Source organism: Plecotus auritus (genome assembly GCF_963455305.1).
Source record: "Plecotus auritus genome assembly, chromosome: 9".
Lineage (NCBI taxonomy): Eukaryota > Metazoa > Chordata > Mammalia > Chiroptera > Vespertilionidae > Plecotus > Plecotus auritus.
Window position 1 is genome coordinate 31125636 of NC_137783.1, and position 14195 is coordinate 31139830.

The following is a 14195-nucleotide window of genomic DNA, read 5'->3' on the forward strand; positions in this document are numbered from 1 at the left end:
TTTACTTAAACCTTCTGAGTCTTAGTTTCCTCATATCTAAAATGAGGATTACATAGGATATGTATCACAAGATTGCAAAGAGAATATTAATTAAAGCCCCCTCACCCCGCAAATGGTACCTCACATGTCATAGGTCGCTATGTATTGCCAATGTAGTTATAATTATTATTAATATTAAAATATGCTAATATCAGCTATCTTTATTATTTCCTGCTATTGCCATAGAAAGGGAAGGGAATGGAATACTTATGCTCTTTTTTCTCCCATTGCTAGGCCAAGCCCTGACTATAAGCATTTCTCTAACATAAGAAAGAATGACCTTTGGTGATAGCTTGTATGAAATTCCCCCAACCACTAAAGCTCCTTTCTTTCTGATCTGTCATGAGTGGAGATGGGAAACAGTTTTCAATTTTCCTCACACTGAACCTTTGTGTACCTGAAATAGTCTGCTCTTATTTATCCATTTCTCTCCTAAATTGTAAAGCCCCACCTCTTAACCTCTCAATGAGAAATCATTTTCGGGTGAAAACTACTGAATCATATCCAGTTTCTCCACAGCCTTCTGAAACCTCCCATTTCTTCTGGGCCACAGTCCTAGGGTCAGATTGCCCAGGAGGGGGCAATATGCAGGTTGCAAGAAGCCTGCCACACTCAGTTGACCACATTTATTTAACAGGCATCCCCTTGACTCTCGTGGCATTTTTGCCAGCTTCCTGGGAATGGTCCATCACAGGGAAGCAGGCCTGGAGGGCTATGTAAACCAACTGGAAAAAAATATATAGAACCTAAGAGATGATTAAGCAAGAAATTAAGTGATAAGCCCTTTGCTCAATCAACAGAGTTTTATTTTATGATTATGAAAGGCGGGCAGCTTAACTCCAAAGGGAAACCCCATGTAAGACAAAAACATTTCAAGAGCTTCTTACTGCCAAGCCACATGGCAGTGAAATAGAATAGCTCAGGGATTGCTGGGCAGCCTTGCTATTTGTTCTCCACAGTGATTTTGGCTGCAGCGGGTGCCTGGGGGAAACCCTGCTGCCCTAAGGCCTTGGGTCCTCTGTAACTAAAGTGAATAAGGACTCAATAGTGGTTGAAAACACAAAGTTTGTCTCAATTGAACACAGCCTTTCTCTAGGTGTACTCTTCTGGGTTTATTACTAAATATGCCATCCTCATTTTATGTTTACTCTTCAAAAGAATTAAAATGATTAACTGTGATGAATAGCACTGATTTCTTTAAAAAATGCATTATTTAGATAGCTGATGAAAATCTAATCCAATAAATGGTAATTGAGCAGAATAGGTGCAGTCACAATATAATGAACTCCTACAACATCTAACCACGGGACCGTTTCTAAGCTGCAATCACAGGTAGTAAAGTCAATCCCTACTTTGACATATGCTAATAAAGTAAATATGCCTTAATTCATCTTGTTACAGTAGTCTATATTCTTTGTACAATGATAGTTTTAAAAATTTGACTACACGAGGATGACAAATAGAACAGGCACTTTCTTACACATCTTTTGCTGTTATACACATTTTATATACCAGCTATCTTTTAAAATGAATATTTTTCATTAAAAGTGTTTGAAATCAGTGTCATACAGTTAAGTAAAGCAATGAATTCCTCCTCCAAACCCGCATGTTATTCTAGAAAGATCAATGTAAATTTAGGAGTCATTACACATGTCTTCCCAAGGGTTAAGTAACTGGCAATAAAACACCTGGTCATAGTTGCCTATTTGGTTTCTGTGACATAAATTTGGTTTTTTTTTTAACCCAAGTGAATTTATGGGCACATCACATTCAGCAACATTTCATTTATTAAGAAATTCCCTAAATATATTTTGTGGGATATAGAAAAATCAGCTATGATTCCTGCCCTCAGGGGATGTCTGTCTTCTCTTAAGTAAAAAGATAGAATCAACATATATGAAAAATAGCAAATGAAACTCATTAGTATTATAGTAAATTCTAAATTATGCAGATAGATTCTCAGTATTTAAAAAAAGAGAGAGTATCTGGAGTTGATGGGATAGAGAAGGCCCTGAGAAGACGCAGGACTCAAGCCAGGTTTAGAGAAGAGGTTAGGATTTAAGTAAACAGATGGGGAAAGGCCATTCCAGGCAAAGTTTACAACGCAGAAGGCCACGTGTTTTCACAGGAGGCCAAAGCAGGTGGCCTGACTAGAGTAGAAGTTGTGTGGGGGAGCAGTGAGAAATATTATTAGATAGCAATTCACAGAGTATAACTGTATTATATTCTTAAAGGAGATTAGACTTTAAAGTATCAGGCACTTGGGGGTATTAGATCAAGTGATGAAAGCATATAAACACAGATTCAGCTCTAAACTTCCATCCATGAAATAAAATAATCCACTGTAAGGTGACTAGACAGGCTATTTTTAGGTGGTGCTGCTCCCAGAGATAAACATCGTAATTTCTCTCCTGAATAGGGCAGTTTACTTTGTGCCAAGATACAGTCCACATCCCTGAAAACTTTAGATAAACACTTTCAAAGAGAGATCCCCTTCCATGAGAAGGAAAAACAGTCCCCTTGTTAGTCATGTTGAAAATAGCCATGTGCTTTTAAATGAAATGACTTTGCTTTCTGGAAATAAATATAGAAAAGTTCATTCTGTATGTTTCAGGGTAACATCAAATGTATACATTTAATTTATCTCTAAGTCGTACTCTGTTCCTCATATTATTACCCCCCATTGCCATTGACATAAACCACATAGTATTTAGCATGAACACTGAGCTATGAGATCAGGAGATGTGGGCCAAAAAGAGGAAAAGAAAATGTGTGATTGTGTTGTGTAGGACAGAGAGAAAGATGAGGAATAAAATTTTGTACAGCTAGTGAGAAGAGAAATTTTAACAACCGATTGAAAACAGGGGTAAGAGATCAACCAAAGGACTTGTATGCATGCATATGAGCAAAAGCAATGGACACAGACAGGGGGGTGAGGGCTTGTGCTTGGGGGAGGGGTTGGTGAGGGAGAGGTCAATGGGGAAAAAAAGGAGACTCATGTAATATTTTAAACAATAAAGAATTAAAAAAAAAAAAAACAGGAGTTTTCCTATGATTATAGTTATGCCTGCCTAAAATTTATAGTACACAGAGAAAAGTAATTATCCTATACAATAAAAGCCTAATATGCTAAGTGTCCGGTTGACCAGTCTGCCATTCAACTAATCAAAGCATAATATGCTAATGATATGCTAAGGCTGCTCAACTGCTTGCTATGATGTGCACTGACCACCAGGGGGCAGACGCTCCAACTGGTAGGTTAGCTTGCTGCCGGGATCGGCCCATTGGGACTGAGCGAGATGGGCCAGATACGCCCTGGAGCCCTCCCATGGTTCCTCCCCGGCTGGCTAACCTCCTGCGTCCCTCCCCAGCCCCGATCATGCACTGGTGGGTTCCCTCGGCCTGGCCTGCACCCTATCGCAATATAGGACCCCTTGGGGGATGTCAGAGAGCCAGTTTTGGCCCAATCCCACAGGCCATGCTGAGGGATCCCACTGGTGCACAAATTCATGCACCAGGCCTCTAGTCATATAATAATTAACAATTTTGTTTTGTTTTGTTAGGGAATGTTGAATAAAGTTTAAGGCTAATTTATAGAATAGAAGCTTTCTGTGCACTTTAAAAAAATTCACTTTCTTTCATGAGTATAGTAAGTCAGCTCCTCCTGACGATATCATATCCAAAGAATTATTTGAATCATAGCAATAACATTCCTTTTTCATTCTCTGTGAAATTATAACTCCCTTAAATTCAGTCAGATTTTTTCCTATACCTTCTTCATTCAGACATTATAAATATTATTTTACAAGTATCCTTTTTAATTAGCATTCCCCCATATCTTAGATGTCATAGTAATAATGATAATTCTTGTGTAACACTTTAAATTATATTTTTTTATTGATTTCAGAGAGAAAAAGAAATATCAATGATGAGAGAGAATCGTTGATCGGCTGCCTCCTGCATGCCCCCTACTGGGAATTGAGCCAGCAACTCGTGCATGTGCCCTTGACCGAAATCAAACCCAGGACCTTTCAGTCCACTGGCCAAAGTTCTATTTACTGAGCCAAGCTGGCTAGAGCTCCTGTGTAGCACTTTTAAATTTTCAAATTATTTTCACATACACTATCTGATTTGATCTTACATTATCTGTGTATATAACATAAGGTGGTTTTATTTCCATTTTATAAGTGAGGAATATGAGGATCAATCATAAACTTGCATATGATTGTAGTATGTACATCATTAAAATACTATAAGTCATTGCTCAGTAAATAAGGCATTGCTCAGTAAATACCTATTATTTTAACTAGATAATTTAAAAGAATTTTGTGGTAATTATGTACATTTTGCTTAAATCAACCCATGAGCCCACTCTTTTTTAGGAAAGGAGGACTTTTTTATTTAGAAATTTGAATTAATAGCAAGTAAATAAGTAATAAGATAATTTTAATAAAAATATTAGTTCATAGAAACTAGTATAAAAATGAAATATAGTCTTGATTAATTGAGAAACTTTTATTGAAGGGGTAAAGATAAGCATAGAAGGAAATGCTTTTTGGACATTTAATTCTTTAGAGTATAAATTAAAAAATCAATGAAAGCTAGAACTAGAAAAATGTCAGTATACATATTTTCTGGCATTCTCTTTTAAAAATTCTTTAAAAGCTTTGTTGAGGTGTAATTTACATACCATAAAATTGTTCAACCATCACCACAGTCCAGTTTTAGAACATTTCTCTCTCCTATAATAACCCTTGGGCCTATTTACAAATACTTTCCATTCCCACCCCACTTCAGGCAACTACTAACTTATTTTCTATCTCTAAAGATTAGCTCTTTCTGGTTCATATTTTCTTATGCTAAAACTTTGTTTTACACTAAATGTTTTTAATTTCTACGTGTATAGTTGTAAATCTAGTTCAATGTGGATCCATGGGTTTAATGTATAGAGGCTTCATGCCTTTTTTTCCTCTTGAATTTTATGGCTACTTTATACTCTGCTTCAGCATTGCTGCTGTACTCGACTGCTACAGAACTGAACCAGTGAAGTGTCCCTGAATGTGGAGTTTAAGGGCAGTATCTAATAGGACTGTACAGAGTTGTCTGGCAATAGAGGAATATTGGGAAATGATGCAGACAAAAATGCAGCCGTGGGCAAACTACGGCCCGCCGGCCGGATCCGGCCCGTTCGGCTGTTCTATCCGGCCCACGGAGCCGAAAGAGCGGAGGGTTCTCTTGCTCTCCCCTCCGCTCCTTTACTTTGAATTTATATTAGTTCACACAAACACTCCATCCATGCTTTTGTTCCGGCCCTCCGGTCCAGTTTAAGAACCCATTGTGGCCGTTGAGTCAAAAAGTTTGCCCACCCCTGGCCTAGAGCGTATGCATGAGTAGAAAATCTGAGAGTTAGTTTACTGGTTTACTTGGTTGTGAAAGTTTTATTATGAGCCCTTTGCCTAACTCGGTGAATCTGGTTAAGAACTATAACCAGAGTGGAGAGAAGCACACTCCAGCAATTTGGCACTGCTCATCTGAGAGTTGAACATTCTTCAGTGATCTTGAGGCAGCCGTCAGTTTATCAGGAGAAGATTTGTCATGAACGTGTTCCTTGGACTCTTTACTCAGAGAATCAGCTTCCACATAACAGACCAACTTTGTTGAGTTAGCTCCCACCAGTGGTCCTCGGTGCTCTGACTTCTCTGTTAGGTGCTGGATTCTGTGAGTCTGTGGCGTTCTAGTTTAAAATGGAAGAAGACATTCTGACTAAGTGCTATGCTCTAAGGAACTAGTGAGGGCTTTGCCGAGTGCAAAAAGTGGTTCTAGACCAGGGGTGGGCAAACTTTTTGACTCGAGGGCCACAATGGGTTCTTAAACTGGACCGGAGGGCCGGAACAAAAGCATGGATGGAGTGTTTGTGTGAACTAATATAAATTCAAAGTAAACATCATTACATAAAAGGGTACGGTCTTTTTTTTTTACTTCAATAGTTTTATTCATTTCAAACATTTTAACAAGAAGAATGTAAACACTATTATAATTTGAAACTTCAAAAAATGGAGGAATCATAGCACAATAACATACCTTATATTGAAGATGGCAAAGGCAAAATAAAATTGCCTAACAAAGGAAAGGTACAAAAGCCTTTCAAATTAAACTTAAATATAATAAAATAATTTAAAACTAAAACAAATAGAAAAGAACAAAATGTGTAAACAGTAAATTAAACATTTTCTTTAGTGCAACTTCCAAATTATGCCCGGGACGTAGATGTAGATGGCAATGTAGACTGGGTTGAAACGTTTTTGGTCTTTAAAACATCAACTTCAGTGGGAACAGTGTTGTTGGTCTCCTTTTTAGCTAAGGCTCTGATACTGTGCTCTCCAGGGGCGTGTCTCCCTACATCACCACGATAACGTGTCTATGCATTCCCAGGGTGATGTCGGGGGACGCGTCCGCGGGCATTACAAGGAGCCTCTGGAAGATTGAGAGGTTGTTCCTTCTACCGAATGGGCGGATATAAATCCGCCCACTCAGAAGAAGGAGCTGCGGCAGTGTTTCCCGACGTTGCCATGTTAACACTGCTGCTGGTGAAGGAGCGGAGGGGAGAGCAAGAGAACCCTCCGCTCTTTCGGCTCCGCGGGCCGGATAGAACAGCCGAGCTGGCCGGATTTGGCCCACGGGCCATAGTTTGCCCACGGCTGTGACTCTAGGGCTGCCTGCACTCAAGTAAAGATGTAACAGAAAGCCTTAGTAGATAGGCTGTGGGTTTCTGAAAACTGTTTGTAATTCATATTTACTAAATTGGCAACCAATAAGACTGACTCCCAAAGATCTCTGCAGCTTCTACCTACTTTCCATTGGCAGCAGCCATCTGCCACCGATCATCTGTTACCACTCTCTTCTATCTCCCCTCCTCCCCCAACCACCCTTGGCTTCTTGTAGGATTCAAGCACCAAAGTGCCCAGGTCTCTGATAACACATTGAGGTCTCTGTAAGTGCCTAGGAAAATGACAGCAAGGTTTCTCAAACTACATGTCTAGCATGAGTGAAGCTTAAAGGTAATGATACATGATTCAGCTTTTCTCACAGAGGCGATGAGTTAGCCAACTCTCATTTGTAAAGCATCAATCACTATGTTTTATTCAGCTGATGGGCAGCGGCACATAATGGAAATAGCATGGGCCAAAAAGATTCACTTCTGCCCCTTGATGGCTTTGTGGCCTAGGACAATATATTATCCTTTCTGGTAATCCTTAATTTGCTCCTCTGAAAAATGAGATGATAATTGTATCTTCAAAGGGGTGCCAGGAAGATTAAGTAAGAAAACTTATACTATACTGCTCGTGACACCTAAATAAGAGCATTGCAAGCATTAGCTGTTGTTGTTATTGATTATGAAGTATTTGTAAAAACACAACAAAACCTTCCTTCTGCCGTTAAAAGTTGACATTAGGACTAAATGAAATAATGTTTATGGACGTGCCCAGCAGTTTATGGTTAATGAAGGTTTTTCCCTTTTTCTCTCTGACTTCCTCCTGATGACTTCACTTATTTCCCTAAATTCTTCCCAATATAAAGTTCAAAACTATTTAGGAAATAGCAAAGTAGGTAAAATTTTAAACCTAATATCCTGGCTGGAGTGAAATAAACATATGGGTGTAGCTAAAACAGCAAAATGCTGGTTATTACAAAAAAATGATAAATATACTTGGAATTATAGAATTTATTAATTAGAGAGGAGTAAAGAGTTGTGAAGGCTAGAAAAAGAGTCTAAAAGAGATGGCCATATTCCGAAGAGCTAACCCAGGAGCTAGTTGGCAGTCAAGTGGACATTATCCTAGATATGATCGTATTAAATCTAGTAGTATTTATAATTGAGAACATCACATGTTAACCATTCAAGGAAGACAAAGTTAAAACATCTTATAAAAATTGAAAATTCAGGGCTAATCATATAGATCTTTTGTCATGTATATTTCCTGTGGGGCACTAAATATTTTCTTCCCTTTTATGCATAACTTAGGGTACTTTTGGAAAGAAGAAAGATACCAAATACTACATGCTTGTCATCGTAGCTTCCCTGGTTTTTCTCCTGTTAAGTGTGGAGCTTAGATGCTGTTATGGCTTTGCCAGTGATAAATAATCCTGGTTTATTTCATGCTTTCTTTGATTCACTTAGTCAACAAATATTTCATGAGCATTTACTCTCTGTCAGGCACAGTAAATAAAAAAAAATCATCAATCTCAGGTTGCTTTCACACTTGTGAGAGGAGAAAAATACTAAACAAGTAACTAAATAATTGAATGTATCAGCTTGTGATGAGAGCTATAGAGAACATTAAAAAAGGGAGAAGTGGGTGGTTCCTCTTTTATGTAGACTTGTGTGAAGAGAGACTCTCTGATTAGGAAACATTAATGTGGCAAGGGAACTGAGAGGCTGACTCTTGGGGATATCTGTGAAGAATATTCAGGCAGAAGAAAAGCACAAGCAAATAGCCTGGGGGCAAAAGTTGCCCCAAAAGCTTACTTGGTATACTCAAGGAACAGCATGGTGGCCATTGTGATTGACAAAGAAGTGAGGCTCATGAGTAGCAGGGGTCCTGATGGTATAGGACCTTATAGGCCTTTGTGACAGTTTTGTCTTTGCCAGGAGTGACATGGAAAGCCACTGGAGGGTTTTGAGCAAAGGAGTAGTGACTTGATCTGGCTTTGTTTGAAAGAGAAGAGAGATCATCAATGATTGCCCATTTGGGGGCACTTTCTAATTTAAAGTCACAATAACTCCATAAGAGACAGCAAGACCTTAATTGAAGTCAGGATTTAAGTCCAGACCTGTGACCCTAAAGGCTGAGTTCTTTTCTCCCACCCGGTGCACAGTGAAAATGTGTTATAACTAAAGAGAATATTTTTACACTAGATGTGTGAAGTACATAAGAGTATTCAGTCATTTAACTAAGACTCTAAAGAAGAATATGATTTTGTTCTCTAATTTGAGTAACACAGCTCATTTTTCATGCCATTGTTGCTATCTATCCAGATTTCTTTTAGAAGCAGGTTTTCACATTTTGTCCTCTACTATGAACTACAACTGAATTCATTTGTATCACACTAATCAGTCCTTTTAAAGAGTTTCACAGATGGAGTAGAGTGTCCTTGGCTTAAGGCATTTTCAATTATCCATTCTCCCCCTCTAGCCTGTCATACAGATTCAGTAATGCTGGCAGCAAACTGAGGCCCATTTATTTGAAGTGTCCTCATGTTCTCTTCTAAGGAACTTGCCACATTAATTCAATTTGTACATGTGTATTTGAAGAAGACTCTTAAGAACTTTGCTATGCCTGCAGATGAAGCATAAACAATTCACAACTACAGAGGGGAGTGTGATATTTCAGCTGAAAAGAAGATAGAGCTTGTCATGTAATTTCCTCAAGGCTTTTATTATTTCCGAATAATGTGGGCCGTTTGGCATTATCTTGAGGATTCTGTGGAGGGAGAGTCCTAGATGATAACACTTTAAAATTGCTATTAAGTGATTAGTTCTACTATCTCACGTTTTCATTACAAGTCACCTTGTTAAAGTTTTATGTAAAACAATAAACACAGATTACCAGCCTGCCTGAGGACTCCAGAGCCGCAGGGAGCCAGGTGGGGCTGCAACAGAGGCATGGAGGCCTTGGGGACATCAACGCACAGCTTAGGTCTCCCAGGTACAACACCTAAGGAGTAAGAATTGAGGTCCAAGAGGACTAAAGCTATCGTGCATATCTGAGAAGAAAAATAGTTTTCAATATCTCTGGAAATATTTTTTAATCAATTTCCCTAGATGTGTCCCAATAGAAAAGCATCTAATTAGCTGTAAATTTTTAATACTTTTTATTGAATTTATTGGGGTGATTCTGGTTAACAAAATTATCCAGGTTTCAGGTGCACAATTCCATAACACATCAGAAATCAGATGTGAGAATCGCTTCTCGGCCTTTTGGCTAAGATCAAGTGCAGAAATCAGATGTGAGATTACAAAAGAATTCCTTTAGAGCCAGGATATTTAATATATGATTAGAATTACTAACATTCAGAGTACAGCCTCTTTTCAGGAGCCCATCACTGCCAGGAAGGTAGGAATACTGTTGTGGAACACATTCTCAAAAGGTTTTGAAATCAATAACCGTATTATATTGTAATTAAAATGATAGCTCTAAATCATTCCTTTCCTCTGCTCCAAAATATGTAATAGGTCTAATTTCTTTCCTTTCTATTACTAAATCCTTGAGAAAAGGCCATCTTGGGGAAAAAATAAAGCTTATGTTTTAAAAAAATTATTTTTTAATCCCTTAAAAAACATCTTGCTATACTTTTCTTCTTGTAACTGGAGGAAAGGGCCAAGTGGGAGGTTAAAAAAGAAGAAAGAGAAGTAGATACTTTTACAACTTGAGAAGTGTTTGTGGACAGGACTAAAGAGACAGAACATACAGGCCCATATGATCCTACCTTTGCCACACTCACTTGCAGTAAAATTGGAGAAGGTAGATTTCTACTGTTTTGATTGAAGGAGAAACACTATCAAGTATACTCAAATATATTAAATGAAATGAGAGTCAAGTATGTTTCCCTTCTAATTCAAGTGGGCACAAAATTATTTGGGAATCCAGTTAAATTAAAATTCATCTGATCTAGTGCAATGAGATTGGACAATAGTTGTGAGCCTGGATGTTAAACCCAGCTCCAGCAAGGATTTATTGTGTGATTCAGGTGGTGGCTGGGGTGTCACTTAGGGGCTCCATGCACCTGTTAATTTGGGATTGAGAATGAACTCTGTGTATTAACACTATAGTCATTCTCTGACTTCCTCCTGCCTTTCTTTAAGGTCCAGTTGAAAAGTGAAGAATCCAAAACCTTTGCAATGAAGATTCTCAAGAAACGCCACATTGTGGATACCAGACAACAGGAGCACATCCGCTCTGAGAAGCAGATCATGCAGGGGGCTCACTCCGACTTCATAGTGAGGTAAGGATCCTGCCCCAGGGACTGAAGTCCCAACTCCAAGTGCAAATCAACCACAAAACCCCTGCCACTTACACGCACCACCACACATTTCATTCATACACAGAAACATTTTAAATCTGATTTTAAGAAAGATTTTGCAAAGAAGTTGACTATCTTTTTTTTCTTTTTCTTTCCCCCAAGAGAATCAGATTCTGGGAAAAGAACATGCTTTTCCCAAAGGGAAAATCAGAGTGACTAACATTTCTTTTTTATCCTCTCTGTTACTCCAAAACTCTACATAGACTTCTGGTGCTCAAAAGACAAAATATCAAACTATTTTATCTTTAAGTATTTGAGCATTTTAAAAAATTTCTAAAAATGCAATGACTACTCAAGCAACACACTAATAAGAAAATAATGGGGAGTTTCTTTAAATGCAGAAGCTTTTCTAATTAATTTGCCTGTGGCATTTGCTGAAACAGAATATAACATGAATATATTAAGGGAACAGCACACAGATTTCATATGTTATATTTGTAAAACATAACCTACTCTATAGCTATGTACACTGCATGTTTATAACCACTAAATGTTGCTCAAGAGTTCATGCTTAAAACACCAACCAGATTGTAATTAGAGAAATACCAAGAAGCCCTCTTTGTCCTTTGTGACTGGGATTAATACATTTCAGAGGAGAGACTAGCCCTGACAGTGTGTGAGTCTTAGTCAGGAGCCATTACCTCCTTTTCCTTATTTGCAAATTCAGATCTCTCTCATCTTTTTAATAAAATTTCAAGCTTGGCAAATCAAGAATAAGACTCTTATCATGGCACTCAAAACATTTACAAGCTTTTGAAAGGCAATAATGTTTGTAACCTTTGTTTTCTTGTTTGCAATTCACAGACTATACAGAACATTTAAGGACAGCAAATATTTGTATATGTTGATGGAAGCTTGCCTAGGTGGAGAGCTCTGGACCATTCTCAGGGATAGGTAGGAGCTTTAAGAAATTTCTATCATATCTTTGACAATGTAGTTGACTATGATGGTCTATAAAGAGTCAATTATTATGAAGTTTAAAAGCCATGCCATATTTACATTTTACATGTGCTTATCTTTCTTTTTTTAAAAAAATATATTTTATTGATTTTTTTACAAGGAGGAAGGGAGAGAGAGAGTTAGAAACATTGATGAGACAGAAACATCCTACTGGGGATGTGCCCACAACCAAGGTACATGCCCTTACCCAGAATCGAACCTGGGACCCTTCTGTCCGCAGGCCGGTGCTCTATCCACTAAGCCAGTGGTCGGCAAACTCATTAGTCAACAGAGCCAAATATCAACAGTACAATGATTGAAATTTCTTTTGAGAGCCATATTTTTTAAACTTAAACTTCTTCTAACGCCACTTCTTCAAAATAGACTCGCCCAGGTCTTGGTATTTTGTGGAAGAGCCACACTCAAGGGGCCAAAGAGCCGCATGTGGGTCACGAGCCACAGTTTGCCGACCACTACAATAAACCAAACTGGCTAGGGCCATGTGCTTATCTTTCAAAAGGTTATGTAAATATGGAGCACAACCTACTACGCACATATAATTTACTATAAATACTAAGCTCACTGTTTCAGATTTATAACTAATAATATATGATGAGTCCACAATAAGAATGGCACCTAGTCGCCCTAGTTGGTTTGGCTCAGTGGATAGTGTGTCGGCCTGCGGACTGAAGGGTCCCAGGTTCGATTCCGGTCAAGGGAATGTGCCTGGGTTGCCAAATTGATCCCCAATAGGGGTCCTGCAGGAGGCAGCGATCAATGATTCTCTTTTATCATTGATGATTCTCTCTCTCTCCCTTCCTCTCTGAAATCAATAATAATATATTTTAAAAAGAATGGCACCTAGTAAGGTATGTATAAAGAAAGTTGTATGTATCAGATAACAATATACCTAGAATTTAACTCATTGCTTGTAACATGAGGAGAATTAGAGCTACTATACAGTTGCAATCTGGATTCACTATCAGTTTAATTGCTCCATTTCTCCTCCAGATGGGCAGTCTATCTTTCCTGACAATGGGAATTTTTGCCAAAGTAACTTTTTCCTCTAACTTTACATTATTCCTTGGTTTCCAAATTAATAAAAGTTTCCAGCCATTCCTTTCAGGCCTTAGCTGGTCTTGGGAAAAAGAAAATCAATCCATTTATAACCAGTATTTCATGTACACAATCTAATTTAGAGTTACTTCTTTTTGTCCTTTCAGGGAAAGTAAAGTTGGTCTAATTAGTGCTTATTTGTTTCTTTTAATTATGCAAAATTAATTTTCCATCTCATATTTACATAATTAGCACACAATCTCCTTTAAAAATATATTCTAGAAAATGTCTCAGGAGATTACCAACCCTAAATGTTTATTTAAAAGGAAGACCACAATTTTTTTCCTATTAATGAACATTTGATTATTTTCTATTTATGATCTAATAACATTTAAAACTCATCCTTGTTCCTTTCAACATTCAGCTTTAGACATCTTTTTTTCTCTTTGTTATAGTCTCATCCCTCCCACTCTTTCTGAAACTCTACCATAGTCTTGATGTTCCCAGAATGCCATGTTATTTTTTGACAACTTGTTACTTTGTAGATATCCCAGAATAGAACAAGTAGTTCTTTGCAAGATATTGATTTAAAGTCTCATTCCTAATTGTATTATGGTATCTTACTTAAGGTAAATAAACATACAAGAGAATATATCACGTTGGCATTAGGAGACAGGGTTAACATATGCACTAGGTTATTAGATCATAGTGGATTACTACATTATTATTAGTTAATATTTGAGTACAGATTATATGCCAGGCATTTTGATAGGGTAAACACATGTGGTCCCACTTCTTGAAACTTACAGGCTCTTGCATAAACTTAATATTCTCACTTGTGAGTTAATGTCTGGTTTATCGTAATATGGTTCTACTATATTATTTTGCTTTCAATCCACTGATTTATTTGAAATCTCTACTCTGTTCTAATTAGGAGATTTACAAGTAAACATGAAAGCAATAACAAGCCACATAAAGAAAGGAACACTTATTTTAAACTTCTATTATCTTATGAAACTAGACAACAAAAACAATAAAAATCAATCTAAAGTCCACTCATGAGGCATCTATCTTGCATA

General features: G+C 37.7%; 1 protein-coding gene across 4 annotated transcripts in view; it reads left to right on the top strand.

The window, feature by feature from the left end:
* PRKG1 (protein kinase cGMP-dependent 1) overlaps window positions 1-14195 on the top strand; it is a 1125638-nt gene that overhangs the window by 1091101 nt on the left and 20342 nt on the right. For all 4 annotated transcript variants that reach the window (XM_080643202.1, XM_080643201.1, XM_080643204.1 and 1 more), the window contains 2 exons: window positions 10904-11043; window positions 11926-12015. In XM_080643202.1, the coding sequence (XP_080499328.1) occupies window positions 10904-11043; window positions 11926-12015 (230 nt within the window). The remainder of the gene's footprint in view (window positions 1-10903; window positions 11044-11925; window positions 12016-14195) is intronic.